This window comes from Brassica napus, chromosome C7 (assembly GCF_020379485.1).
Source record: "Brassica napus cultivar Da-Ae chromosome C7, Da-Ae, whole genome shotgun sequence".
Lineage (NCBI taxonomy): Eukaryota > Viridiplantae > Streptophyta > Magnoliopsida > Brassicales > Brassicaceae > Brassica > Brassica napus.
Genome location: NC_063450.1, coordinates 34750754 through 34776298, shown reverse-complemented (window position 1 = coordinate 34776298; position 25545 = coordinate 34750754). Strand labels below are relative to the sequence as shown.

At 32.2% G+C, this 25545-nt stretch overlaps 4 protein-coding genes, 1 long non-coding RNA gene and 2 pseudogenes across 5 annotated transcripts; all 7 read left to right on the top strand.

Annotated features, from left to right (window-relative positions):
- The first annotated feature begins 1040 nt into the window (after positions 1–1040).
- LOC125589840 (14 kDa proline-rich protein DC2.15-like) lies at positions 1041–1670 on the top strand. Its single transcript, XM_048762403.1, has one exon. The coding sequence runs from the start codon at positions 1149–1151 to the stop codon at positions 1482–1484; it is 336 nt and encodes a 111-aa protein (XP_048618360.1). The 5' UTR covers positions 1041–1148; the 3' UTR covers positions 1485–1670.
- Positions 1671–3159: 1489 nt separating this feature from the next.
- LOC125589838 (14 kDa proline-rich protein DC2.15-like) lies at positions 3160–4071 on the top strand. The gene has a single exon (XM_048762401.1). The coding sequence runs from the start codon at positions 3494–3496 to the stop codon at positions 3827–3829; it is 336 nt and encodes a 111-aa protein (XP_048618358.1). The 5' UTR covers positions 3160–3493; the 3' UTR covers positions 3830–4071.
- Positions 4072–4269: 198 nt separating this feature from the next.
- LOC125589842 lies at positions 4270–8381 on the top strand (annotated as a pseudogene).
- On the top strand, positions 8206–9630 carry LOC106400301 (annotated as a pseudogene).
- Positions 9631–10348: 718 nt separating this feature from the next.
- LOC106400272 (14 kDa proline-rich protein DC2.15-like) lies at positions 10349–11090 on the top strand. The gene has a single exon (XM_013840649.3). It carries the CDS (start codon positions 10551–10553, stop codon positions 10884–10886), a length of 336 nt encoding a protein of 111 aa, XP_013696103.2. The 5' UTR covers positions 10349–10550; the 3' UTR covers positions 10887–11090.
- Positions 11091–21567: 10477 nt separating this feature from the next.
- Positions 21568–23864, top strand: LOC106393137. Its single transcript, XR_007326020.1, has 3 exons — positions 21568–23275; positions 23347–23604; positions 23677–23864. It is a non-coding gene; the product is annotated as an uncharacterized LOC106393137 (long non-coding RNA).
- Positions 23865–23871: 7 nt separating this feature from the next.
- On the top strand, positions 23872–25379 carry LOC106422102. The gene is made up of 6 exons (XM_048764185.1): positions 23872–23988; positions 24056–24474; positions 24563–24671; positions 24754–25050; positions 25108–25201; positions 25300–25379. The coding sequence occupies exons 1-6, from the start codon at positions 23872–23874 to the stop codon at positions 25377–25379; spliced, it is 1116 nt and encodes a 371-aa protein (XP_048620142.1).
- Positions 25380–25545: the final 166 nt, after the last annotated feature.

The window sequence follows — 25545 nt, the reverse complement described above, 5'->3', positions numbered from 1 at the left end:
CGCAAAATAATTGTTGGTAAACTGTAAAATGAATCAAAAGTAACTTGACCAACGGACTGAATAATAATTATTTTATTATTCTACATAGTTTCAAAAATATCAGTTACATAGTTTCAAAAATATCAGTATAGTTACTGGAGAAGCACATAAAATGGAATATAAATTATAGACACAAAAAATTCACAGTAAAATAAATTGATATTAAAAAATATAAATAGTTAAAATAATAACAATTCAATAACTAATATAAGAAATAGGAAGAAGAACTTAACTACTTGGCCAAAAACTTTTCTACAATTTCAAATCATTACTAAATATGATAATCTCAAAGGGTACTAATCTTAATATAAAATTAAAATTTTCATGATTTGAATCACCTAAAATCATAAGTTTCTATTATTTTGTGTTCTATTCTTGTCAAAAAATTGAAACTGATGTAAATATCAGTTTTCTGTTTGGTTTGACGGCTTCACAATATTTGGCATCTTTGCTATATTGTATGCATATCGTTTTAAATATTTAAATCTGTGTTATTTTATGTATTTTTATATAAATATAAAGACAAAACACATATTTACTAATATTGAATAACATTTTGGCGACATAGCTATTTTCTGGTTGGTTCACGTTCAGTAACTAAAATCAAAAATATTTGTATTAACATGTAATAAATTTTTAATATCTGGAGAAAGTGGCAGACCATACCAAGATTAATTTATAAGCTTGATGTATAATTCCAGTAACACTTTCTTTCTGTTTTATTGCTGTGTTGATTAAATTATAAGACATGTATATATTTGATAATACAAACGATATCTTCTGTTTTGAGTGAGGCAATAATATAATGGTTATTGCATGTTACATGTAACCAACCACTTACAATCCTTGACAGTTTGCAAAATCAATCAGATCATAAAAAATTCTAATTTAGTAGTAGTTTTATCAAAATAATGATTCTGTCGTTTTCTTCCCTCTTTGTAGTAAAAAATAAATTACCCAGCCTCAACCAAATGCGCCTATTAAAACCCCAGCACTTTCTCCATATTCTTCACACAAAACATCACCAGCTTTGTAAACAGAGAGTGTTTAGTGTTTTCTTATAATTTATATATTACAAAACCCTTATAACCCCACTCATATATTCATCAATGGCTTTTTCTAAAATTGCTCTCCTCCTCATTTTGAATGTCTTTTTTTTCACCTTGGTTAGCTCGAATCCAGCCCCTTACCACAAACCCACTTGTAAAAATGCTCTTAAATTCAAGGTGTGTGGCAATGTGTTGGATTTGGTAAAGGTTTCTCTACCACAAAGATCCAAATGTTGCGGACTTATCAAAGGTCTAGTTGATCTCGAAGCTGCGGTTTGTCTTTGCACCGCCTTAAAAGCTGATCTCCTTGGCCTCAAACTAGATGTTCCCATTTCATTGAGTGTTATCTTAAACCAGTGTGGTAAGAAGGTTCCATCTGGTTTCAAATGTGCCTAGAGGTTGCACAGTTTTAAACCGAGACGCTAAACCATTTCTTCAAAAGTTCGTTTCTTGTTTTGAGATTTCTATTTGTTTCTACCAGTATCCATTGTTGTAATTTTTACTAGTCTAATCAATGAAATAAGAAGTTTTGGTTAAAAAAAAAATTAAAATCAAACGTTGCTTATTGTTTTTAATTAACGGATTCTCTTAAGTGTTACGTGTTATTACAGTACTGTTCCATGAACCTTTTAAACTTAACAACGAACATGAAATAGATGCAACCGATCTTATTAGCACGTACTTAATCTTGCATGCCATCATGGTTAATTTACTCTGTCACTGTCGCCACATATTAACCATTTGAAAATTTAATAATCAGAGGAGCATGATTTTAAAGATTCAATGAGACCCAACCAGCAAATAATTAAATCACCAACACAAGTACAAATTTTAAAGGAAAAATGTATTATTAGTTATCCCATTTCCAAAATTTAGATAAAATTACTAGAAAGACTGATGCCAAAAATATCAAAGAAATAAAAAAAAATGAACTGAACATAAATGAATAAACGAATGTCCATCCCTAGCTAAAGAAGAAAAAGTTATTACGAGTAAAAATCAACAAAAATAATTTTAGACTAATGTCGACGATTAAGTAATTCAGAAAATTAAAGCATAAAATTTGTAGATAGGAATAAATGGAATGATTAGAAAACTATAACAAATTGATAAATTATTTAAATATTTGATGTACATTAAACCAAAATTTAAAAAGAAAATCTGGGCATATTTGCAAGGACTAAAGAAAAAAATATGCAGACACAAACAAGATGCAATTTATAAAAGTAAGTTTGTCGCATTCACAAAAAACTTAAAACTGACGCAAAACAATTGTTGGTAAACCGTAAAATGAATCCAAAAGTAACTTGACCAACGGGATTGAATAATAATTATTTTATTTTTTCAAGTTTTAATGCTACATAGTTTCAAAAATATCAGCTTAGTTACTGCAGAAGAACAAAAAATGGAATATAAATTATAGACACAAAACATTTACACTAAAATAACGTGATATTTAAAAATATAAATAGTTAAAATAATAACAATTCAACAACTAATATAAGAAATAGGAAGAAGAACCTAACTACTTGGCCAAAAACTTTTCTACAATTTCAAATCATTACCAAATATGATAATTTCAAAGGTTACTAATCTTAATATAAAATTAAAATTTTCATGATTTGAATAACCTAAAATCATAAGTTTCTTATATTTTGTGTTCTATTCTCGTCAAAAAATTGAAACTGATGTAAATATCAGTTTTCTGTTTGGTTTGACTGCTTCAGAATATTTGGCATCTTTGCTATATTATATGCATATATCGTTTTAAATATTTAAATCTGTGTTATTTTATGTATTTTTATATAAATATAAAGACCAAACACATATTTACTAATATTGAATAACATTTTGGCGACATGGCTATTTTCTGGTTGGTTCACGTTCGGTAACTAAAATCAAAAATATTTGTATTAACATGTAATAAATTTTTAATATCTGGAGAAAGTGGCAGACCATACCAAGATTAATGTATAAGCTTGATGTATAATTCCAGTAACACTTTCTTTCTGATTTATTGCTGTTTTGATTAAATTATAAGACATGTATATATTTGATAATACAAACGATATCTTCTGTTTTGAGTGAGGCAATAATATAATGGTTATTGCATGTTACATGTAACCAACCACTTACAATCCTTGACAGTTTGCAAAATCAATCAGATCATAACAAATTCTAATCTAGTAATAGTTTTATCAAAATAATGATCTGTCATTTTCTTCCATCTTTGTAGTAAAAAATAAATTACCCAGTCTCAACCAAATTCGCCTATTAAAACCCCAGCACTTTCTCCATATTCTTCACACAAAACATCACAAGCTTTGTAAAGAGAGAGTGTTTAGTGTTTTCTTATAACTTATATATTAAAAAACCCTTATAACCCCACACTCATATATTCATCAATGGCTTTTTCTAAAATTGCTCTCCTCCTCATTTTGAATGTCATTTTCTTCACCTTGGTTAGCTCGAATCCAGTCCCTTACCGCAAACCCACTTGTAAAAATGCTCTTAAATTCAAGGTGTGTGCCAATGTGTTGGATTTGGTTAAGGTTTCTCTACCACAAAGATCCAAATGTTGCGGACTTATCAAAGGTCTAGTTGATCTCGAAGCTGCGGTTTGTCTTTGCACCGCCTTAAAAGCTGATCTCCTTGGCCTCAAACTAGATGTTCCCATTTCATTGAGTGTTATCTTAAACCAGTGCGGTAAGAAGGTCCCATCTGGTTTCCAATGTGCCTAGAGGTTGCACAGTTTTAAACCGAGACGCTAAACCATTGCTTCAAAAGTTCGTTTCTTGTTTTGAGATTTCTATTTGTTTCTACCAGTATCCATAGTTGTAATTTTTACAAGTTTAATCAATGAAATAAGAAGTTTTGGTTAAAAAAAAATTAAAATCAAACGTTGCTTATTCTTTTTAATTAACGGATTCTCTTAAGCGTTACCTGTTATTACAGTACTGTTCCATGAACCTTTTAAACTTAACAGTAAACATGAAATAGATGCAACCGATCTTATTAGCACGTACTTAATCTTGCATGCCATCATGGTTAATTTACTCTGTCACTGTCGCCACATATTAACCATTTGAAAATTTAATAATCAGAGGAGCATGATTTTAAAGATTCAATGAGATCCAACCAGCAAATAATTAAATCACCAACACAAGTACAATTTTTAAAGGAAAAATGTATTATTAGTTATCCCATTTCCAAAATTTAGATAAAATTACTAGAAAGACTGATGCCCTAAATATCAAAGAAATAAAAAAAAATGAACTGAACATAAATGAATAAACGAATGTCCATCCCTAGCTAAAGAAGAAAAAGTTATTACGAGTAAAAATCAACAAAAATAATTTTAGACTAATGTCGACGATTAAGTAATTCAGAAAATTAAAGCATAAAATTTGTAGATAGGAATAAATGGAATGATTAGCAAACTATAACAAATTGATAAATTATTTAAATATTTGATGTACATTAAACCAAAATTTAAAAAGAAAATCTGGGCATATTTGGAAGGACTAAAGGAAAAAATATGCAGACACAAACAAGATGCAATTTATAAAAATAAGTTTGTCGCATTCACAAAAAAACTTAAAACTGACGCAAAACAATTGTTGGTAAACCGTAAAATGAATCCAAAAGTAACTTGACCAACGGGATTGAATAATAATTATTTTATTTTTTCAAGTTTTAATGCTACATAGTTTCAAAAATATCAGCTTAGTTACTGCAGAAGAACAAAAAATGGAATATAAATTATAGACACAAAAAATTTACACTAAAATAAAGTGATATTTAAAAATATAAATAGTTAAAATAATAACAATTCAATAACTAATATAAGAAATAGGAAGAAGAACCTAACTACTTGGCCAAAAACTTTTCTACAATTTCAAATCATTACTAAATATGATAATTTCAAAGGTTGCTAATCTTAATATAAAATTAAAATTTTCATGATTTGAATAACCTAAAATCATAAGTTTCTATTATTTTGTGTTCTATTCTCGTCAAAAAATTGAAACTGATGTAAATATCAGTTTTCTGTTTGGTTTGACTGCTTCACAATATTTGGCATCTTTGCTCTATTGTATGCATATCGTTTTAAATATTTAAATTTATGTTATTTTATGTATTTTTATATAAATATAAAGATAAAACACATATTTACTATTATTGAATACCATTTTGACGACATAGCTATTTTCTGGTTGGTTCACGTTCAGTAACTAAAATCAAAAATATTTGTATTAACATGTAATAAATTTTTAATATCTTGAGAAAGTGGCAGATCAATACCAAGATTAATGTATAAGCTTGATGTATAATTCCAGTAACACTTTCTTTCTGTTTTATTGCTGTTTTGATTAAATTATAAGACATGTATTATTTGATAATACAACCGATATCTTCTGTTTTGAGTGAGGCAATAATATAATGGTTGTTGCATGTTACATGTAACCAACCACTTACAATCCTTGACAGTTTGCAAAATCAATCAGATCATAACAAATTCTAATTTTGTAATAGTTTTATCAAAATAATTATTCTGTCGTTTTCTTCCCTCTTTGTAGTAAAAAATAAATTAGCCAGTGTCAACCAAATTCGCCTATTAAAACCCTAGCACTTTCTCCATATTCTTCACACAAAACATCACAAGCTTTGTAAAGAGAGAGTGTTTAGTGTTTTCTTATAACTTATATATTACAAAACCCTTATAACGCCACTCATATATTCATCAATGGCATTTTCTAAGATTGCTCTCCTCCTCATTTTGAACGTCATTTTCTTCACCTTGGTTAGCTCGAATCCAGTCCCTTACCGCAAACCCACTTGTAAAAATGCTCTTAAATTCAAGGTGTGTGCCAATGTGTTGGATTTGGTTAAGGTTTCTCTACCATAAAGATCCAAATGTTGCGGACTTATCAAAGGTCTAGTTGATCTCGAAGCTGCGGTTTGTCTTTGCACCGCCTTAAAAGCTGATCTCCTTGGCCTCAAACTAGATGTTCCCATTTCATTGAGTGTTATCTTAAACCAGTGCGATAAGAAGGTCCCATCTGGTTTCCAATGTGCCTAGAGGTTGCACAGTTTTAAACCGAGACGCTAAACCATTGCTTCAAAAGTTCGTTTCTTGTTTTGAGATTTCTATTTGTTTCTACCAGTATCCATAGTTGTAATTTTTACAAGTTTAATCAATGAAATAAGAAGTTTTGGTTAAAAAATAATTAAAATCAAACGTTGCTTATTCTTTTTAATTAACGGATTCTCTTAAGCGTTACCTGTTATTACAGTACTGTTCCATGAACCTTTTAAACTTAACAGTAAACATGAAATAGATGCAACGGATTGAATATTTCATTTATTAGATTCTTATTAGCACATACTTAATCTTGCATGCCATCATGGTTTACTCTGTCACTGTCGCCACATATTAACCATTTGAAAATTTAATAATCAGAGGAGCATGATTTTAATGATTCAATGAGACCCAACCAGCAAATAATTAAATCACCAACACAAGTATAAATTTTAATGGAAAAAGGTATTATTAGTTGTCCCATTTCCAAAATTTAGATAAAATTACTAGAAAGACTGATGCCCTAAATATCAAAGAAATAAAAAAACATGAACTGAACATAAATGAATAAACGAATGTTCATACCTAGCTAAAGAAGAAAAAGTTATTACGATTAAATCAACAAAAATAATTTTAGACTAATCTCGTTGATTATTTAAGTAATTCAGAAAATTAAAGCATACAATTTGTAGATAGGAATAAATGGAATGATTAGAAAACTATAACAAATTGATAAATTATTTAAAAATTTGATGTACATTAAACCAAATTTAAAAAAGAAAATCTGGGCATATTTGCAACTTAAAGACTAAAGAGAAAAAATATGCAGACACAAACTAGATGCAAGTTAATAAAAATAAGTTTGTCGCTTTCACAAAAAAATTAAAACTGACGCAAAACAATTGTTGGTAAACTGTAAAATGAATCAAAAGTAACTTGACCAACGGACTGAATAATAATTATTTTATTATTCTACATAGTTTCAAAAATATCAGTTACATAGTTTCAAAAATATCAGTATAGTTACTGGAGAAGCACATAAAATGGAATATAAATTATAGACACAAAAAATTCACAGTAAAATAAATTGATATTAAAAAATATAAATAGTTAAAATAATAACAATTCAATAACTAATATAAGAAATAGGAAGAAGAACTTAACTACTTGGCCAAAAACTTTTCTACAATTTCAAATCATTACTAAATATGATAATCTCAAAGGGTACTAATCTTAATATAAAATTAAAATTTTCATGATTTGAATCACCTAAAATCATAAGTTTCTATTATTTTGTGTTCTATTCTTGTCAAAATATTGAAACTGATGTAAATATCAGTTTTCTGTTTGGTTTGACGGCTTCACAATATTTGGCATCTTTGCTATATTGTATGCATATCGTTTTAAATATTTAAATCTGTGTTATTTTATGTATTTTTATATAAATATAAAGACAAAACACATATTTACTAATATTGAATAACATTTTGGCGACATAGCTATTTTCTGGTTGGTTCACGTTCAGTAACTAAAATCAAAAATATTTGTATTAACATGTAATAAATTTTTAATATCTGGAGAAAGTGGCAGACCATACCAAGATTAATTTATAAGCTTGATGTATAATTCCAGTAACACTTTCTTTCTGTTTTATTGCTGTTTTGATATAAGACATGTATATATTTGATAATACAAACGATATCTTCTGTTTTGAGTGAGGCAATAATATAATGGTTATTGCATGTTACATGTAACCAACCACTTACAATCCTTGACAGTTTGCAAAATCAATCAGATCATAACAAATTCTAATTTAGTAGTAGTTTTATCAAAATAATGATTCTGTCGTTTTCTTCCCTCTTTGTAGTAAAAAATAAATTACCCAGCCTCAACCAAATGCGCCTATTAAAACCCCAGCACTTTCTCCATATTCTTCACACAAAACATCACCAGCTTTGTAAACAGAGAGTGTTTAGTGTTTTCTTATAACTTATATATTACAAAACCCTTATAACCCCACTCATATATTCATCAATGGCTTTTTCTAAAATTGCTCTCCTCCTCATTTTGAATGTCTTTTTTTTTCACCTTGGTTAGCTCGAATCCAGTCCCTTACCACAAACCCACTTGTAAAAATGCTCTTAAATTCAAGGTGTGTGCCAATGTGTTGGATTTGGTAAAGGTTTCTCTACCACAAAGATCCAAATGTTGCGGACTTATCAAAGGTCTAGTTGATCTCGAAGCTGCGGTTTGTCTTTGCACCGCCTTAAAAGCTGATCTCCTTGGCCTCAAACTAGATGTTCCCATTTCATTGAGTGTTATCTTAAACCAGTGTGGTAAGAAGGTTCCATCTGGTTTCAAATGTGCCTAGAGGTTGCACAGTTTTAAACCGAGACGCTAAACCATTTCTTCAAAAGTTCGTTTCTTGTTTTGAGATTTCTATTTGTTTCTACCAGTATCCATTGTTGTAATTTTTACTAGTCTAATCAATGAAATAAGAAGTTTTGGTTCAAAAAAAAATTAAAATCAAACGTTGCTTATTGTTTTTAATTAACGGATTCTCTTCAGTGTTACGTGTTATTACAGTACTGTTCCATGAACCTTTTAAACTTAACAACGAACATGAAATAGATGCAACCGATCTTATTAGCACGTACTTAATCTTGCATGCCATCATGGTTAATTTACTCTGTCACTGTCGCCACATATTAACCATTTGAAAATTTAATAATCAGAGGAGCATGATTTTAAAGATTCAATGAGACCCAACCAGCAAATAATTAAATCACCAACACAAGTACAATTTTTAAAGGAAAAATGTATTATTAGTTATCCCATTTCCAAAATTTAGATAAAATTACTAGAAAGACTGATGCCCTAAATATCAAAGAAATAAAAAAAAATGAACTGAACATAAATGAATAAACGAATGTCCATCCCTAGCTAAAGAAGAAAAAGTTATTACGAGTAAAAATCAACAAAAATAATTTTAGACTAATGTCGACGATTAAGTAATTCAGAAAATTAAAGCATAAAATTCGTAGATAGGAATAAATGGAATGATTAGCAAACTATAACAAATTGATAAATTATTTAAATATTTGATGTACATTAAACCAAAATTTAAAAAGAAAATCTGGGCATATTTGCAAGGACTAAAGAAAAAAATATACAGACACAAACAAGATGCAATTTATAAAAATAAGTTTGTCGCATTCACAAAAAACTTAAAACTGACGCAAAACAATTGTTGGTAAACCGTAAAATGAATCCAAAAGTAACTTGACCAACGGGATTGAATAATAATTATTTTATTTTTTCAAGTTTTAATGCTACATAGTTTCAAAAATATCAGCTTAGTTACTGCAGAAGAACAAAAAATGGAATATAAATTATAGACACAAAAAATTTACACTAAAATAAAGTGATATTTAAAAATATAAATAGTTAAAATAATAACAATTCAATAACTAATATAAGAAATAGGAAGAAGAACCTAACTACTTGGCCAAAAACTTTTCTACAATTTCAAATCATTACTAAATATGATAATTTCAAAGGTTACTAATCTTAATATAAAATTAAAATTTTCATGATTTGAATAACCTAAAATCATAAGTTTCTATTATTTTGTGTTCTATTCTCGTCAAAAAATTGAAACTGATGTAAATATCAGTTTTCTGTTTGGTTTGACTGCTTCACAATATTTGGCATCTTTGCTATATTGTATGCATATCGTTTTAAATATTTAAAGCTGTGTTATTTTATGTATTTTTATATAAATATAAAGACCAAACACATATTTACTAATATTGAATAACATTTTGGCGACATGGCTATTTTCTGGTTGGTTCACGTTCGGTAACTAAAATCAAAAATATTTGTATTAACATGTAATAAATTTTTAATATCTGGAGAAAGTGGCAGACCATACCAAGATTAATGTATAAGCTTGATGTATAATTCCCGTAACACTTTCTTTCTGTTTTATTGCTGTTTTGATTAAATTATAAGACATGTATATATTTGATAATACAAACGATATCTTCTGTTTTGAGTGAGGCAATAATATAATGGTTATTGCATGTTACATGTAACCAACCACTTACAATCCTTGACAGTTTGCAAAATCAATCAGATCATAACAAATTCTAATCTAGTAATAGTTTTATCAAAATAATGATTCTGTCATTTTCTTCCCTCTTTGTAGTAAAAAATAAATTACCCAGTCTCAACCAAATTCGCCTATTAAAACCCCAGCACTTTCTCCATATTCTTCACACAAAACATCACAAGCTTTGTAAAGAGAGAGTGTTTAGTGTTTTCTTATAACTTATATATTAAAAAACCCTTATAACCCCACACTCATATATTCATCAATGGCTTTTTCTAAAATTGCTCTCCTCCTCATTTTGAATGTCATTTTCTTCACCTTGGTTAGCTCGAATCCAGTCCCTTACCGCAAACCCACTTGTAAAAATGCTCTTAAATTCAAGGTGTGTGCCAATGTGTTGGCTTTGGTTAAGGTTTCTCTACCACAAAGATCCAAATGTTGCGGACTTATCAAAGGTCTAGTTGATCTCGAAGCCGCGGTCTGTCTTTGCACCGCCTTAAAAGCTGATCTCCTTGGCCTCAAACTAAATGTTCCCATTTCATTGAGTGTTATCTTAAACCAGTGTGGTAAGAAGGTTCCATCTGGTTTCAAATGTTCCTAGAGGTTGCACAGTTTTAAACCGAGACGCTAAACCATTGCTTCAAAAGTTCGTTTCTTGTTTTGAGATTTCTATTTGTTTCTACCAGTATCCATTGTTGTAATTTTTACAAGTTTAGTCAATGAACTAAAAAGTTTTGGTTCAAAAAAAAAAATTTAATCAAACGTTGCGTATTCTTTTTAATTAACAGATGCTCTTAATTTTCAATGTTACGTGTTATTACAGTATTGTTCCATGAACCTTTTAAACTTAACAACGAACATGAAATAGATGCAACCTATTGAATATTTTACTTACTAGATTCTTATTAGCACACATACTTAATCATGCATGCCATCATGGTATACTCTGTCACTGTCACCACATATTAACCATTTGAAAAGTTAATATTCAGAGCTGCAGGATTTTAATGATTTAATGAGACCCAACCAGCAAGTAATTAAATCACGAACTCAAGTACAATGTTTAAAGGGAAATTACATGTTTACCACTTTCATGCTACTATTTTTTATTTTTACCACCACTAAAGGGACTTTTTCAAAAATACCTTCTTTATTAAATGACAAAAGACTCTTATGTCCTTGTTCATTATATATATAATAAATAAATATTTAAATAAATAAAAAAAACTAAAAAATAAAACAATGAAAAGTGGTATTTTGAAAATGGTATTTTTGGCAATTTCCCAATGTTTAAAGCAAAAAAATATTATTAAATGTCATATTTCAAAAATTTAAATAAAATTACTAGAAAGACTAATGCCTTAAATAATAAATGAAATAAAAAAACATGTATTAAGCAGAAATGAATAACCGAACATCCATCCCTAGCTAAAGAAGAAAACGTTATTACGTGTAAAAGTCATTAAAACTATTTTTAGAATAATATCGATGATTAAGTAATTCAGAAAATTGAAGCATACAATTTTTAGATAGGAATAAATGGAATGATTAGAAAAATAAAATACATTGATAAATTTTTTAAATATTTTATGCACATTAAACCAATTTTAAAAAGCAAAATCTGGGCATATTTGCAACTTAAGGGCTCTAAAGAGAATCAATATGCAGACACAAACTAGATGCAAGTTAATTAAAATAAGTTAGTCGCATTCACTAGAACACTTAAATCTAACACAGAACAATTGTTGGTAAACTGTAAAATGAATCCAAAAGCAACTTTATCAACGGGATTGAATAACAATTATTTTATTTTTTCAAGCTTTAATGATACATAGTTTCAAAAATATCAGTTTAGTTACTGCATAAGCACATAAAATGGAATATAAATAATAGATACACAAATTTTCAATAAAATAAAGTGATATTTTAAAATAAAATATAGTTAAAATAATAACAATTCAATAACACTAATATAAGAAATAGGAGGAAGAACCTAACTACTTGGCCAAAAACACTTCTACAATTTCAAATCATTACAAAATATGATAATATCAAAGGGTACTAAATCTTAATATAAAATTAAATTTTAATGATTTGAATAAAACGTTATTACAAATGAAAATAATTTGAGAATAATCTCGACGATTAAGTAATTTGAAAAATTAAAGCATACAATTTTTAGTTAGGAATAAATAGAATGATTAGCAAACCCAAACACATTGAGAAATTATTTAAATATTTGATGTACATTAAAACAAATTCTAAAAAGAAAATCTGGGAATATGTGCAACTTAAGGGCCATAAAGAGAAACAATATGCAGACACAAACTAGATGCAAGTTAATCAAAATAAGTTACCCGCATTCACAAGAAACTTAAAAACTGACACAGAACAATTGTTGGTAAAATGTAAAATGAATCCAAAAAAAAACTTGACCAACGGGATCGAATAACAGTTAATTTTTTCGTTCAAGTTTGAATGATACATATTTTCAAAAATATCATTTTAGTTACTGGAAAAGCATATAAAATGGAATATAAATTATAGATACACAAAATTTAAAATAAAATAATGTGATATTTTTAAAATAAAGTATAGTTAAAATAATAACAATTCGATAACACTAATATAAGAAATAGGACGAAGAACCTAACAACTTGGCCAAAAACATTTCTAAAATTTCAAGGTATTACTAAATTTGATAATATCAAAGCGTACTGAATCTTAATATAGAATTAAAATTTTCATTATTTAAATCACCTAAAATCATAAGTTTCTATTAATTTGTGTTCTCTTCTTGTCAAAAAACTGAAACTGATATAAATATATGTTTTCTGTATAATTTGACTGCATAAAAAAAATTGGCATGTTTGCTATATTTTTTGCATATCTTTTTAAATATTTAAATCTATGCTATTTTATGTGTTTTATATAAATAAAAAAATGGGATGAATCACATATTTACTAATATTAAAAAAAAATTGGCGATATAGCTGTTTTCTGGTTGGTTCTCATTCAGTAACTAAAATCAAAAATATTTGTTTTTAACATGTAATTAATTTTTAATATCTGGAGAAAGTGGCAAACCATACCAAGATTAACTTATAGCATTGATGCATACACTACAAGAAAACATACTTTTTACTAGGGCAGTATTCGTTGTAAATTCGTCGTAAACGGTGTGTTACGACGAATTAACGTCGAAAGACATTTCGTTGTTAAACATCCGTCGTAACGGAGGTTTCGTCGTAAACGACTCGTTACGTTTACGACGAAATATATTCCTCGTAAAGCGCATGGAAAGGATTCATCGTAAACGACACGTAAGCTTTCGTCGTAAAGCCCACGTAATTAAAACGATGTAAAGCACACGTAAATACATTCGTTGTAAATCACTCGTAAACATTTCGATGTAAAACCCTCGTAAATGTTTCGATGTTAATCACTCGTAAACATTCGATGTAAACTCCATGTAATGTTTACGAGGAGTTTACATTGTTTCTTAATATATTATTATTAATTAGTATATAATAAATTTTAATTTATATTTAATATTCAGAATTTAAAATAATTTAAATTTTAAAACGAAATATGAAATTGGAAAACATATTTTAAAAAGTCATACAATAATATTTAAATTCATAATACAAACAGAAAAAATAAAAAAAACTACATATTCTCGAAGTAGTTGGGGGGGTTGCTCGGCTGTTGACGGGTTGAATCGGACTCTTGGGGATCTCGTGGTGGCATTCCAAGAGCGGCTCGTCTCTCACTCAACATTCTCTGCATAACCGGGTTTCCCACGGCCATCACGTCTAGCAAATCCTCAAGAGAGTCTAAACGAACCTGCTGGCTATCCATTCGAGCCTTCATCTGAGCAGTCTCTTCATCCCGTCTCGAAGTGTATGACGAAGTTGTCCTTCCAACTTCGTTAACAGAGCCTATACCGACAATCTGTCCCTTCTTTTTAGGAGCCACCTATAAAATCAAAATATATATTAATATAGTTAATTATGTTAAAATATTTAAAATAATGTAAATAAAAATTGAAGTTGTACCTCTTCGAAGATTTTGTCGACCTCTTCGGTGGACAATGTGACTGGTAATCCATCGGGAGACTCCTGGGTTAGTTGCGTCTCCCGTTCTTCAATCCGACCAGCCACTGTTTGGAAGAGTTTCTCAGATGCAGGATCCACAAAAACTCCGTCGGATGTGGCGTGAGTCATCGTGAATAGGTCAGACAGAGAAGGTAAGACTCCCGTCTTCTCGAACTACAAAAAAAAAATTAAATTAAATATTATAAATTATATTAATTGAATATTTTAAAATATATATTTAAAACAAAACTTACAGCTTCTAGACGGACTCCTGCATGAGGTTTTTGTCCGGTTTTGTGAAGCATGGGCAAATGACCATCTTTATCCTTCGTCCTTCGAGAAGCCGAGCACGAATTGGCCTTTTTGATCGAAGAGGGGTGCTCCCAATAGGCGATGAGGCCATCCCACACATCCGTCGTGAGCTCAGTGGGCTTTCCCTCATACCCGTAGATCTCCCACTTGTCCTTCCAATCAGAGACTGTGTTGCAGAGGCGTATCTTTGCCTTTGCAACGAATTCCGCCTTCACCCTCTCGGTGATTCCCAAAGACCAATGCCACTTTTGCTGAAACATAAAATTTTTTAAAAAATTACAATTAATAATAAATATTAAAAATATATATATATATATATATTTAAAAGTGAAAATTTAATTAAATTTAAAAATCTTACCGCAAAACATTTAAACCACGTGATCTTAACGTGATTTGGTGTCTTGCTCCAGTTCGGGTATGCCCCGTCGTAGTAACCCTTAATCGTCGCCGAAACGCTCCGGCTAACACGGTTGTTAGCCCCAAACCTGAAAAAAACAATTTAACCGTTAGAAAATAAAAATTAATTAAATTTTAATGTAATAAAAATTAATAACTTACCAATAAGTTCCTCGGGGTCTATCGGGGTCTAGAACATCCAAACCCTCCCATCCAGGCTGGGCAAGCAAATCCTCCACCGTATATCTCGCGAAGGGAGCATATGAAGGCACACGCAAATCCGGATGAACTGCACCTTCTGGGACAGGCTCAGGTGCAGCCGCTGGAGGAGGAGGTGGAGGCATCTGCGGTGGAAGAGGAGGACTCGAAAAAACTCTCTGAGAAGTCTGAAAGTCTGGAACTGCATCGGAAGACGATGGACCGGAAGAAGAGGTACTGGAACCATCGCCAAACAACTGGGCATAAGTAGGTGCTGCTGGTTTCCTTCTAGGAGCCATCTAAAAAAATTTTAAATAAATTTAATCAATTATGACGACATAATTAAAAAATTATTCCGTTACCTAACTAATCACCTAAACTATAGTATTCCGTCATCTAACTAATCACCTAAACTAATTATCTAACTAATCACCTAAACTAATTACCTAACTAATTAATAACCTAAACTAACTTAAAAAAAAAAGGAGGAAAGAGAATGTACCTTAGAGGGAGAGGAGAGGAATTTGGGAGGAATGAACGAGGCTGCCTCGTCTCAGCGTCTCAATATATAGAAAAGGATTCGTCGTAAACGCGACGTAATATTACGACGAAGTTACCAGGCTCGCGTTTTCATTTACGACGAAGTTACCAGGCCCGCGTTTTTCAATTTACGATGAAATTACGGCGAAACGTCGGTTTACGACGAATTTACCAGGCCCGCGTTTACGACGAAGTTACCAGGCCCGCGTTTTTCCATTTACGACGAAATTACGTGGAATAGATTTAACCATTTACGACGAAGTTACCATGCCCATGTTATTTTTACAACGATTTTACAACGCTTAACCCTAAACACCGAGAATGAAATCCCTAAACCCCAAAGTCACATATCATCTAACATCATATCTCTTCTCTACTACTTTGTGCTCTTTCTCCAACTTAAACTCTAAAACCCTAAAACTCCAAATAATTTTTTAAAAACTAAAGAAATACATATTATATAAAACAACATTTGTTACACATACATTAGGATGGTAAAAAAACAATATTTCTTTAAACATACGTTACAATAGAGAAATACAACATTTGTTACATATATTACATCACTCTAAATCGTTTTCGTTCTCATCAATATTACATCACTCTAAATCGTTTTCGTTCTCATCACTATCATTACAATCATCATCGTCGCTTCTCTCGAACTCGTCTTCACGTGCTTCATCTGTCGCATCTTCAGGAGTATCTTCATATTGAAAGTTTTGCGGGTCGATCAAAAGGATTTCATCAGTTGGTTGTTCTGGTACCTCAACTTCATTGATAGCGCATTCTTCTTGCAAGGGCGGTTCTTCTCCAGTGACAATGCGTCCACGAGGTGTAATTTTGATAGCAGCTAACCAGTTTATCCCGGAAGTTCGAAGCCGAGGATAAGGAAAGAAGCTAACTTGCTCGGCTTGTGAAGCTAAAATGAAAGGCTCAAATTTGTTGTATGTTCTCCCAAAATTGACATCCACAACACCAAATTTGTTATACCGAATCCCTCGGTTCACAACAGGATCGAACCATTCACATTTGAAGAGGACGCATTTTAGCTTCAATAACCCCGGAAATTCCACTTCAATAATCTCCTGCAAGATCCCGTAAATGTCCGTTTCACCTTTCACACATATTCCGTAGTTACTCGTTGCCCAATGTCTCCCATACTCGTATGTGTGAAAGGTAAATCCTCGTGTGAAATACATAGGTGATGTGGTGACCTTTGCAACTGGACCTTGAACCAATTCGTGAAACCATACGGGATAATAAGGATCGTCATAATCAACCTGCACAAAGCAGTTATTCTTAATTAATATTGAAGTATCAAAACACTTACTTAATTAATCAATGTATGAGATATAATACGTACCTGTGATTTTAACCACTTGACAAAGTGCTTATCTTTACGTGTGTCCACATCAGTTGCATATATTCCTGGTATTGCTTCTTCAACTTGAGATACAAACATGCTGCAAATTAAACAAATAATCAAGTCATACATAATTAACTTCAATTCATATAATTAACATTCACAAAAATATATACCTTTCAAAGTAACGGGTCACTGCATCCTCGCAGTTGAGCAGAATATAAGTGTGGGCACTATGTTTATCCTCTTCACATGACCACCATACTTCTTTCGTTTTACCACCAAACCGTGCAATTTCGCAGAAAATATCAGGAACACCATCAATTGGATATGATGTCGGTACTCCACCATCATCATATCTTCTAGGAACTCTTTTCCTCGTACGAACAGTTGGAGCAAAGTAGTATGATGTGAAGTTAGATGTTTCGGCTGTCAAACTCCCCGCAACTATTGAACCTTCCACCTTTGCAAGATTTCTTGCTTTCCCCTTCAAATGTTTCATCTGTCGCTCATACGGATACATCCATCCGTTGTGAACAGGTCCACGAAGCAATGCTTCATACGGTAGGTGGACAACTAGATGCTCCATGACGTAAAAAAATGAAGGAGGAAATATCTTCTCCAAGTTGCACAATATGATCGGAATGTTATGAGAAATTGTTCGATGACTTCTTCCTTGAACGTACGTGTGCTAAGATCTCTGAAAAAAACGCTGATGGCTGTATATTGCAATAGTAATCAAATTAATAACATTTCATAACATATGTATATATAATATAAAATTATAATTACCTGCAAGTGCTTCATGGACATTTGCTGGAAGGAGCTCGGCAAAAGCAAATGGAAGTAGTCGTTGCATAAACACATGACAATCATGACTCTTCATTCCGGAGAACTTTTGACCTCGTTCAACACATCTTGACAGATTTGAAACATAACCATCAGGAAACTTAACTTCTGATGCAACCCAGTCAAACAAGGTTGTTTTGGCTTCTGATGACAACCGGAAGATGGGAACATGAACGTTTCCATTGCTCTTGATATGTAACTCACTTCTTGAGCAAATATCAGGTAAGTCCATCCTTGACTTTTTGTTATCTTTTGTCTTCCCAGGGACGTTAAGTAATGTATTCATGATGTTCTCAAAAAATTTCTTCTCAATATGCATGACATCCAGATTGTGGCGTAAGAGAAAAATCCTTCCAATAGGGTAGCTCCCAAAATATACTCTTCTTATGCCAATTGTGAGACACATCATACCCATCAGGCATATTTCCAGGAACATGCCAATTTCCTCCAACTTTAACTGTTTCCTGAGCTCCGTAATAATCAATGTCTGCTTCGATCTGCTGGCCGGTGAGATATGGAGGATGACCGTCTCTAACAATTTTTTTGTGCCGAAACAATGTCTTATTTCTTCTGTACGGATGAGCAAGTGGAAGAAAGCAACGATGACAATCAAACCAACAACTCTTCCTACCATTCTTCAGTTGAAAAGCATCCGTCGATCCAAGACAATATGGACAAGATAATCTTCCATGTGTTGTCCAGCCAGACAACATCCCATAAGCAGGGAAATCACTTATCGTCCACAGCAGAACTGCTCGCATCGTAAAATTGTTTTTCAAGGAACAATCGTACGTCCTCACCCCTTCTGACCACAATTGCTTTAGCTCTTCTATCAACGGTTGAAGAAAAACATCAAGAGACCGTTTTGGATGCTTCGGCCCAGGGATTAATATGGTCAAAAATAGAAATTCTTGTTCCATGCACATATCCGGCGGTAAATTGTACGGCGTAAGAATGACTGGCCACAAAGAATATTGTCTACCAGACATTCCAAATGGACTAAATCCATCGGTGCATAACCCAAGATAGACATTCCGAATTTTGTAGCAAAATCTGCGTGTACCTTGTTGAAATGTTTCCACGCTCTTGCGTCTGATGGATGTGCAACCTCACCATCTCTCTGGACATGTTCCGCATGCCACCTCATCGACGCAGCAGTCCTCTCAGATTGATATAATCTTTTCAATCTGTCTGTAATTGGTAGGTACCACATCCTTTGGTACGGTACCCTATTCCTCCCACGGCCTTGCGGTTTGAATCGTGGTTTTTTGCAGAATCGACACTCTTCTAACTTGTCATCTTCTTTCCAGTAGATCATGCAGTTGTCGATGCAAACATCAATCATCTCCGAAGGCAACCCAAGACTATAAACCAATTTCTGAATCTCATAATAAGATTCAGCAGACACGTTGTCTTCTGGCAAATACTCTTTAAACAACTCCGCCCATGCATCCATGCAATTCTCAGGTAAATTATGATCCGTTTTAATATTCATCATCCTAGCTGCTAGAGACAATTTAGAGAGACCTTCTCTACAACCAGTGTAGATTGGTTGATTTGCAGCATCTAGCATTTCATAAAACCTTTTTGCATCCAAATTAGGTTCTTCTACATTTCCAGTTCCATCAGCTATTGTTGTAGTTGTTTCTAAAAATGCATCACTAATCATATCTTGAACCCTATCATGATCTACCATCTGCTCCTGATCTTGATGATAATTATATTCATTATGCAAATGATTCGGTTCTTCACTATGATGACCATCCTCAAAATTATTATTACTACTACTAGCTTCATTTCCCCCATAACCCTCTCCATGTTGATACCAAATGTAGTACTGTGGTGTAAATCCTCTGTTTACTAAATGCTTCCATACAGTTTCACTACGTGCAAATTTTGAATTCTTGCATTTTCGACAGGGGCAGAACATCTTACCGCTTTCCTGTGTAATCGGTGTACAGCCCGCCTGGTGCATGAATGTCTCTAGCCCGCTCAGAAATGCGTTCGTCACCCTCCCGTCGGAATCTTTGTGCAAATACATCCAACTCCGTAACTCGTAAATACTACCGCCACCGGCCATTTTTTTCTTAAATTTTTTTTGAAAATTTTTTTTTCTGATTTTTTTTCCGTTTGTGTGTTGTGAGGAAGAGAGTTGTGAGAAATGACATATATATAGAGAAATTTTCGAGTTGGGTAGTTGAAATATAACAACGATTTTACAAGGAATATTTTACATGGATTTTACATGGTTTTAACATAATATTTACAACGACTTTACGACGAAATTAGGTAAGTTAAAGCGCATTGAATACACGTTTTCACCTAAATATAACGGTAACATGTTTCGTTGTAATGTCGATGTAATGATTACGACGTATTTCTCATTCCACGTACATTCGTCGTAAACTTACATGGATTTTACGACGAAAACTCTTCGTCGTAAATTTACATGACGTTTACGATGAAAGTTAGATTCCTCGTAACTTCGTTGTAAACACCATGTAAATTTACGACGAAATATTTTTGTCGTAAATTTTCGTTGTTATGGGCACGTTTTCTTGTAGTGATAATTCTAGTAACACTTTCTTTCTTTTTTATTGCTGTTTTGACTAAATTATAAGACATGTATATATTTGATAATACAAACGATATCTTTCTGTTTGAGTGAGGCAATAATGTAACCAACCACTTACGATCCTTGACAGTTTGCAAAATCAATCAGATCATAATAAATTCTGATTTAGTAATAGTTTTGGTTTTAGGGGGGTTATTGGGCAAAGAATTCTAGAAGAATTATTAAATTTTGAGATTCCGTTGTTATTGGTTTGTGAATTTTTAAAATCTAAATAGAATTCATTGTTATTGGGGTGATGATTTTTAAATTCCACTCAAAATCCTTTGTTATTGGAAAAGTTTAGTTTCCATTGATTTTAAGATTCTATTAAAATCTATTGTTATTGGGATGTAAATTTTCTTTGTTTTTACTCATAGTACTCAACTTTGAGAATATCATCTATACCCATAAGATTTTTGAAATCAATGTAATAAAATACACTTACATACAAAAACTCAAATTGAAGAATAAAATAATATACAAATCACAACTTTAACATAATACAATTCACAATTAAAAAAAATAGAAAAAATATTAAAAATTTAAAATAAAAATTGTAAAAATAGTTTTAAAAAGCACTTTCGAATTTTTTTAAAAAACATTTCAATAATAATAATTCAATTTTTTTTACAAAAATTCAAATTTAAAACATATATTTCAAAATTATATAAAATTTTTTTTATTATTATTTATTATTTATATATCTATAAAGTAAAAAGTAAAAAGTAGAAATTAAATTTTTTGGTCATTTTATTTCTTGAGATCTTTTTTGTGAGAAAAACTTTTTTAAAAGTTGTTTAAGAATTGCCTTAATTGAAATAATTTTCTTTCCATTTTTTTCTACCACCATTAATTTTTTACTTTAAAAGTTAATAACAATCAATAGAATTCTATACACAAGTAATGAAAATCTATGTAAAAGTATTTGATAAAATTTGTTAAATCTAGTTAACTTGTAAAATCTTCTCAACTATTAAAATCATCAAATTCCACAGAAATTCATGTTCCAATAATTAAAAATAAATTATCCAATTTCAACCAAATTTGCCTATTAAAACCCTAGCATTTTCTCCATATTCTTTACACAAAACATCACAAACTTTGTAAAAGAAAGTGTTTAATTTTTTTATAGGGATATTACCTATAATAATTCAAATGATACATATAATGACTATACTAATGCATAAACTTTCTTAATTACTGTACTAGATCACATGGGTAACCAAAATACAAAAAAACCAGCATTCCTTTAAGTATTAACGAAACTGCCATTGAATTAATTTAATAATTAATTGACTAATATTTTCCAAAAAAACCAAAACCCCTTTGTCGACACTTCTTCTCCTTCGTAATCTCAGTTCACCTTTTCTCCACATTGAACCTCCATCTCCGACAACCTCATCTCAGTTGCAGTCGCCTTGCGTTTCGTTACCTCCTCTCTAAGCCGGCGTCGTCCCTGCACACGATGAACCCTAACTCCAATTTGGCTTCGTCACATCCGCCTCAAAATCAAAGAAAATTGAAACTGTAAGTGCTAAATATATTCATTTCTTAACATATTTTCTTTGATTCCATGTTAAATTTCAATAATCCTAATTTCCAATTTTATTTCTGACAAATTGAAAACTGGTTCTGTTTTTTTTTTCTTTTCAAAACCCTAATTATCAGATTGAAAATCGATTTGTCTTTTCTAATTTCTAATTTCTCTGTGTATAATCTGGATGAATGATATTTATTAAGTTTGTTCTTTTTTTTTTTAAGGAATGGCCTCATCTTCGGGTACCAAGAAGTATCCTCCGCGGCTTTACGAGATTGGTAAAATGCCTATTCAATCTCGGAGCATGAACCACAGTTGTTTTCTGTCCAACCTTCAAGTAATGAAAGAGTCTGTCGGTGAAGACGTTTGGCTTGAGTTAAGAGAATCAGCTGTAGGCATGATTATCAAACTGAAGGAGTTGGAGTACACTTGGTCTGCAAAACATGTTCATTATTTTCTGGTGAATCAATTGGCGATTCAGTGCAGTCATGAAGTTTGGTCTTTGATAGAAGACCAGCCATTGAGGTTCTCTCCGTATGAGTTTGAAGATATTACAGGGTTAAATTGTGATCCCTTTGACACGCAAGAACAAAGGGATGTGGCTCATGAAGACTTTTGGGTGGAGATGAAAGTTCCAATTTCTGAAGGACCCAAGTTGAATGAACTTCAAGCCCTTTTTCCGATCATCAGAAATTGGCCTAGAGAGAAGCGTGTAATGGTTGGCTTGTTGTGTCTACTATCCATTGGCATATTTGGCATTTCAAGCAATAGTAGAATACCTCTGCATTTGGCGAAAAGGGTGATGGATCCAGCAGCTTTCCAGCGCCATCCATGGGGTCGTTTAGCATTTACCAGCCTTGTGGATTCTATTAAAGTGGTGACATACGAAGAAAAGAAGAGTTACACACTACATGGCTGTGTTCATGCATTGCTTATTTGAATATACGAGTCTGTGCCAGGTTTAGGAGAGATATATGGGCATCAAATAGAGGAAGCTGAGGTTCCGCTTCTATCATGGCATGGTTCTCGTCAGCGTATCAACTTCCCAAACTTCTGTGCACAGGAAAAGAAAAAATATCAGAAGGTATGATTATTTTCTTTGCAATTATTTTTCTTATTTTTTTTACTTAATTAGTGTTCTACTTTACAATGCAGATTCGTGTAAGGCATATGATTGTAAAGGCAATGGAGGATAGATATCCGAAATGGGGCGAAGATAAACCGCCTGATGATTTGGATAACATGATAGTTGACATCCTCAATGATCAGCTAAATGACAAGTTTTGGGATGTAGTGCCACTTACCAAGTGCCAGAAGAGAAAAACTCAAGTCAGTGCACCTAGTGTTCCCGAAAGAGTGGATACGAGCCCCTCCACAAAACGAAGGAAGGAGAAAGAAACTGCACCAGAAATGGTATGTATCACATGTTATTGAACATTTTTGTTTTGTTAGTATCTAAACTTTTTTGGTTTGTGAGTTTTGAAGGAAGAATCTCATACTGATATGCCCATCAACAACAGCATCATACAAAAGTTGGTTGAGGCTGTTAACAACTTGTCTGGAAGAGTAGAAACCATGGATGTTAGTGTAGCTGAAAGGGTTACTAAGACATTGGAAGCTTCTGTACAAGCTCAGGTGGAAGCTAGAATGGCTTTATTTGAGACTGAGATGAAGAACAAGATGGCCATATTAGAGGAAGACATAAATGTTCTTAAAGGGAAGGATGAAGAAAAAGTTACATCCAATGCCGGCAACTCCAAAGCACATGAAGACGACGACGCTTGTAGCAACACGATGGTATGTTTATATTGTCATCTACTGTTTTTTTTATACAAAATACTAACTGATTTTTTATACTTGACAGTCCTGGATGGTTCAGACAAAAAAAGGTTCAGCTGATAGTTTACCAATAAAACGTGTCGTAAAAAAGGAGAAGAAGATTAACAAGACGATGCCAGGGAAAAAAGTGAAGATAGAGAAAACATTTTCTATCCCACAGCTAAATGACCAATCCATTTCTACAGAGGATTGGGAAAATCATCTAAAATGGCAGAAAAGTGTAAAGTGTAGACTGGCGTTGGAAGCACTAGCTTCAAGTTTGGAGGAGCCTACACGCAAAAGAAAAACGAAGCTGACAAAGACTCAAGTTTTTTCATACGTAGGGAATTCAACAATGAAACGTATCATATCTGGTAAAACGGTCTCCAAGGAATCTTATGACCCATTAGCTAAGGTGGCTCCAGAGAAATTGAAGAAAGTATTGGACTTCATTAAGTCTGATCTGTAAGTTTCCTCTCTTCCATCCTACCTTGTTCTTTTTTAATTGTCTTATGAGATCTCTGGTCTTATTCTTTGTTTTTCTTCTTTGTAGGGAAGATGCTGAGTCTGGTTATGGAGATAGAAGTGCAAGATTTTATTTGACCTTGTTGCTACCAAGAGAAGCTTGGCCAACAAAGAATTATGGCTGGTTGCATGACTCTGTAAGTTTATGTTTGTGATTTGTTTGGCTGAGTGTCCATTATGAATAAATCCATTCTGATTGTGGTCTTTGTAATGTCACAGCACATGGCTGCAGCAATGCATATGTTTCACAGACGCTCCATCCAATCCCAGTCTCCATATTATTCTCCTCGAATTGCATTCCATGACCGATGGTTTGTGAACTCATGGGTTAACGACTACAAAAAGTATGATGAGACAAATGAGTTGCCAGAACATTTTAGCATGGCTTTTAATGGAGAATACCCAGCTGAATTTGTCACAGGTAAGAAGTGGCTTAAAGATGTTGACTCTCTCTTCCTCTGCCACCATGTCAACGGCGACCACTGGGTTGCTCTTCACATCGATCTGCAGAAGGAGGTAATACATGTGTATGATAGCATTCGAACTTGGGTGCCTGATAAGAAGATGCAATAGGAGTGCATGCCGTTTACAAAAATGCTTCCTGCATTGCTTAACAAGATGGTCGATCCTAAGTTGAGAACAAATCCTGACAAGCAGTTCACCTACCGTAGGTACAAGAAGATCCCCCAAAATGAAGACCCAGGAGATTGCGGCCTGTACACTCTGAAATACATTGAATGTTTAGCTCTGGGTATAATTTTGTAGGCTTAAGTGATCAGATCATACCAGCAATGCGATTGAAGATGGCTGCAGAGATTTATGATGAGGTGGCTATGGAGGATTAGGAAGTATAACTTGTAGTCTGTTTTTATTTGTTGCTTTTTTCTCAGATGTATAACTGTAGGTTTTTACTTATTTTGGATGGTATTTTCTTGTTCTCGGATGTGTAATTTGGATGTTTAACGTTGATGGTTACTTTTTTTAATTATGGCTCGTCTCTTTCACATTTTC

Excerpts from the sequence above, each read along its gene's own strand:
- LOC106422102 (XM_048764185.1), top strand. The coding sequence starts at position 23,872 with ATGGCCATATTAGAGGAAGACATAAATGTTCTTAAAGGGAAGGATGAA. Across the intron at positions 24,475-24,562 it reads GACTTCATTAAGTCTGATCT|GGAAGATGCTGAGTCTGGTT; the intron begins GTAAGTTTCCTC and ends TCTTCTTTGTAG. Across the intron at positions 24,672-24,753 it reads ATGGCTGGTTGCATGACTCT|CACATGGCTGCAGCAATGCA; the intron begins GTAAGTTTATGT and ends GTAATGTCACAG.
- LOC106400272 (XM_013840649.3), top strand. The coding sequence starts at position 10,551 with ATGGCTTTTTCTAAAATTGCTCTCCTCCTCATTTTGAATGTCATTTTC.
- LOC125589840 (XM_048762403.1), top strand. The coding sequence starts at position 1,149 with ATGGCTTTTTCTAAAATTGCTCTCCTCCTCATTTTGAATGTCTTTTTT.
- LOC125589838 (XM_048762401.1), top strand. The coding sequence starts at position 3,494 with ATGGCTTTTTCTAAAATTGCTCTCCTCCTCATTTTGAATGTCATTTTC.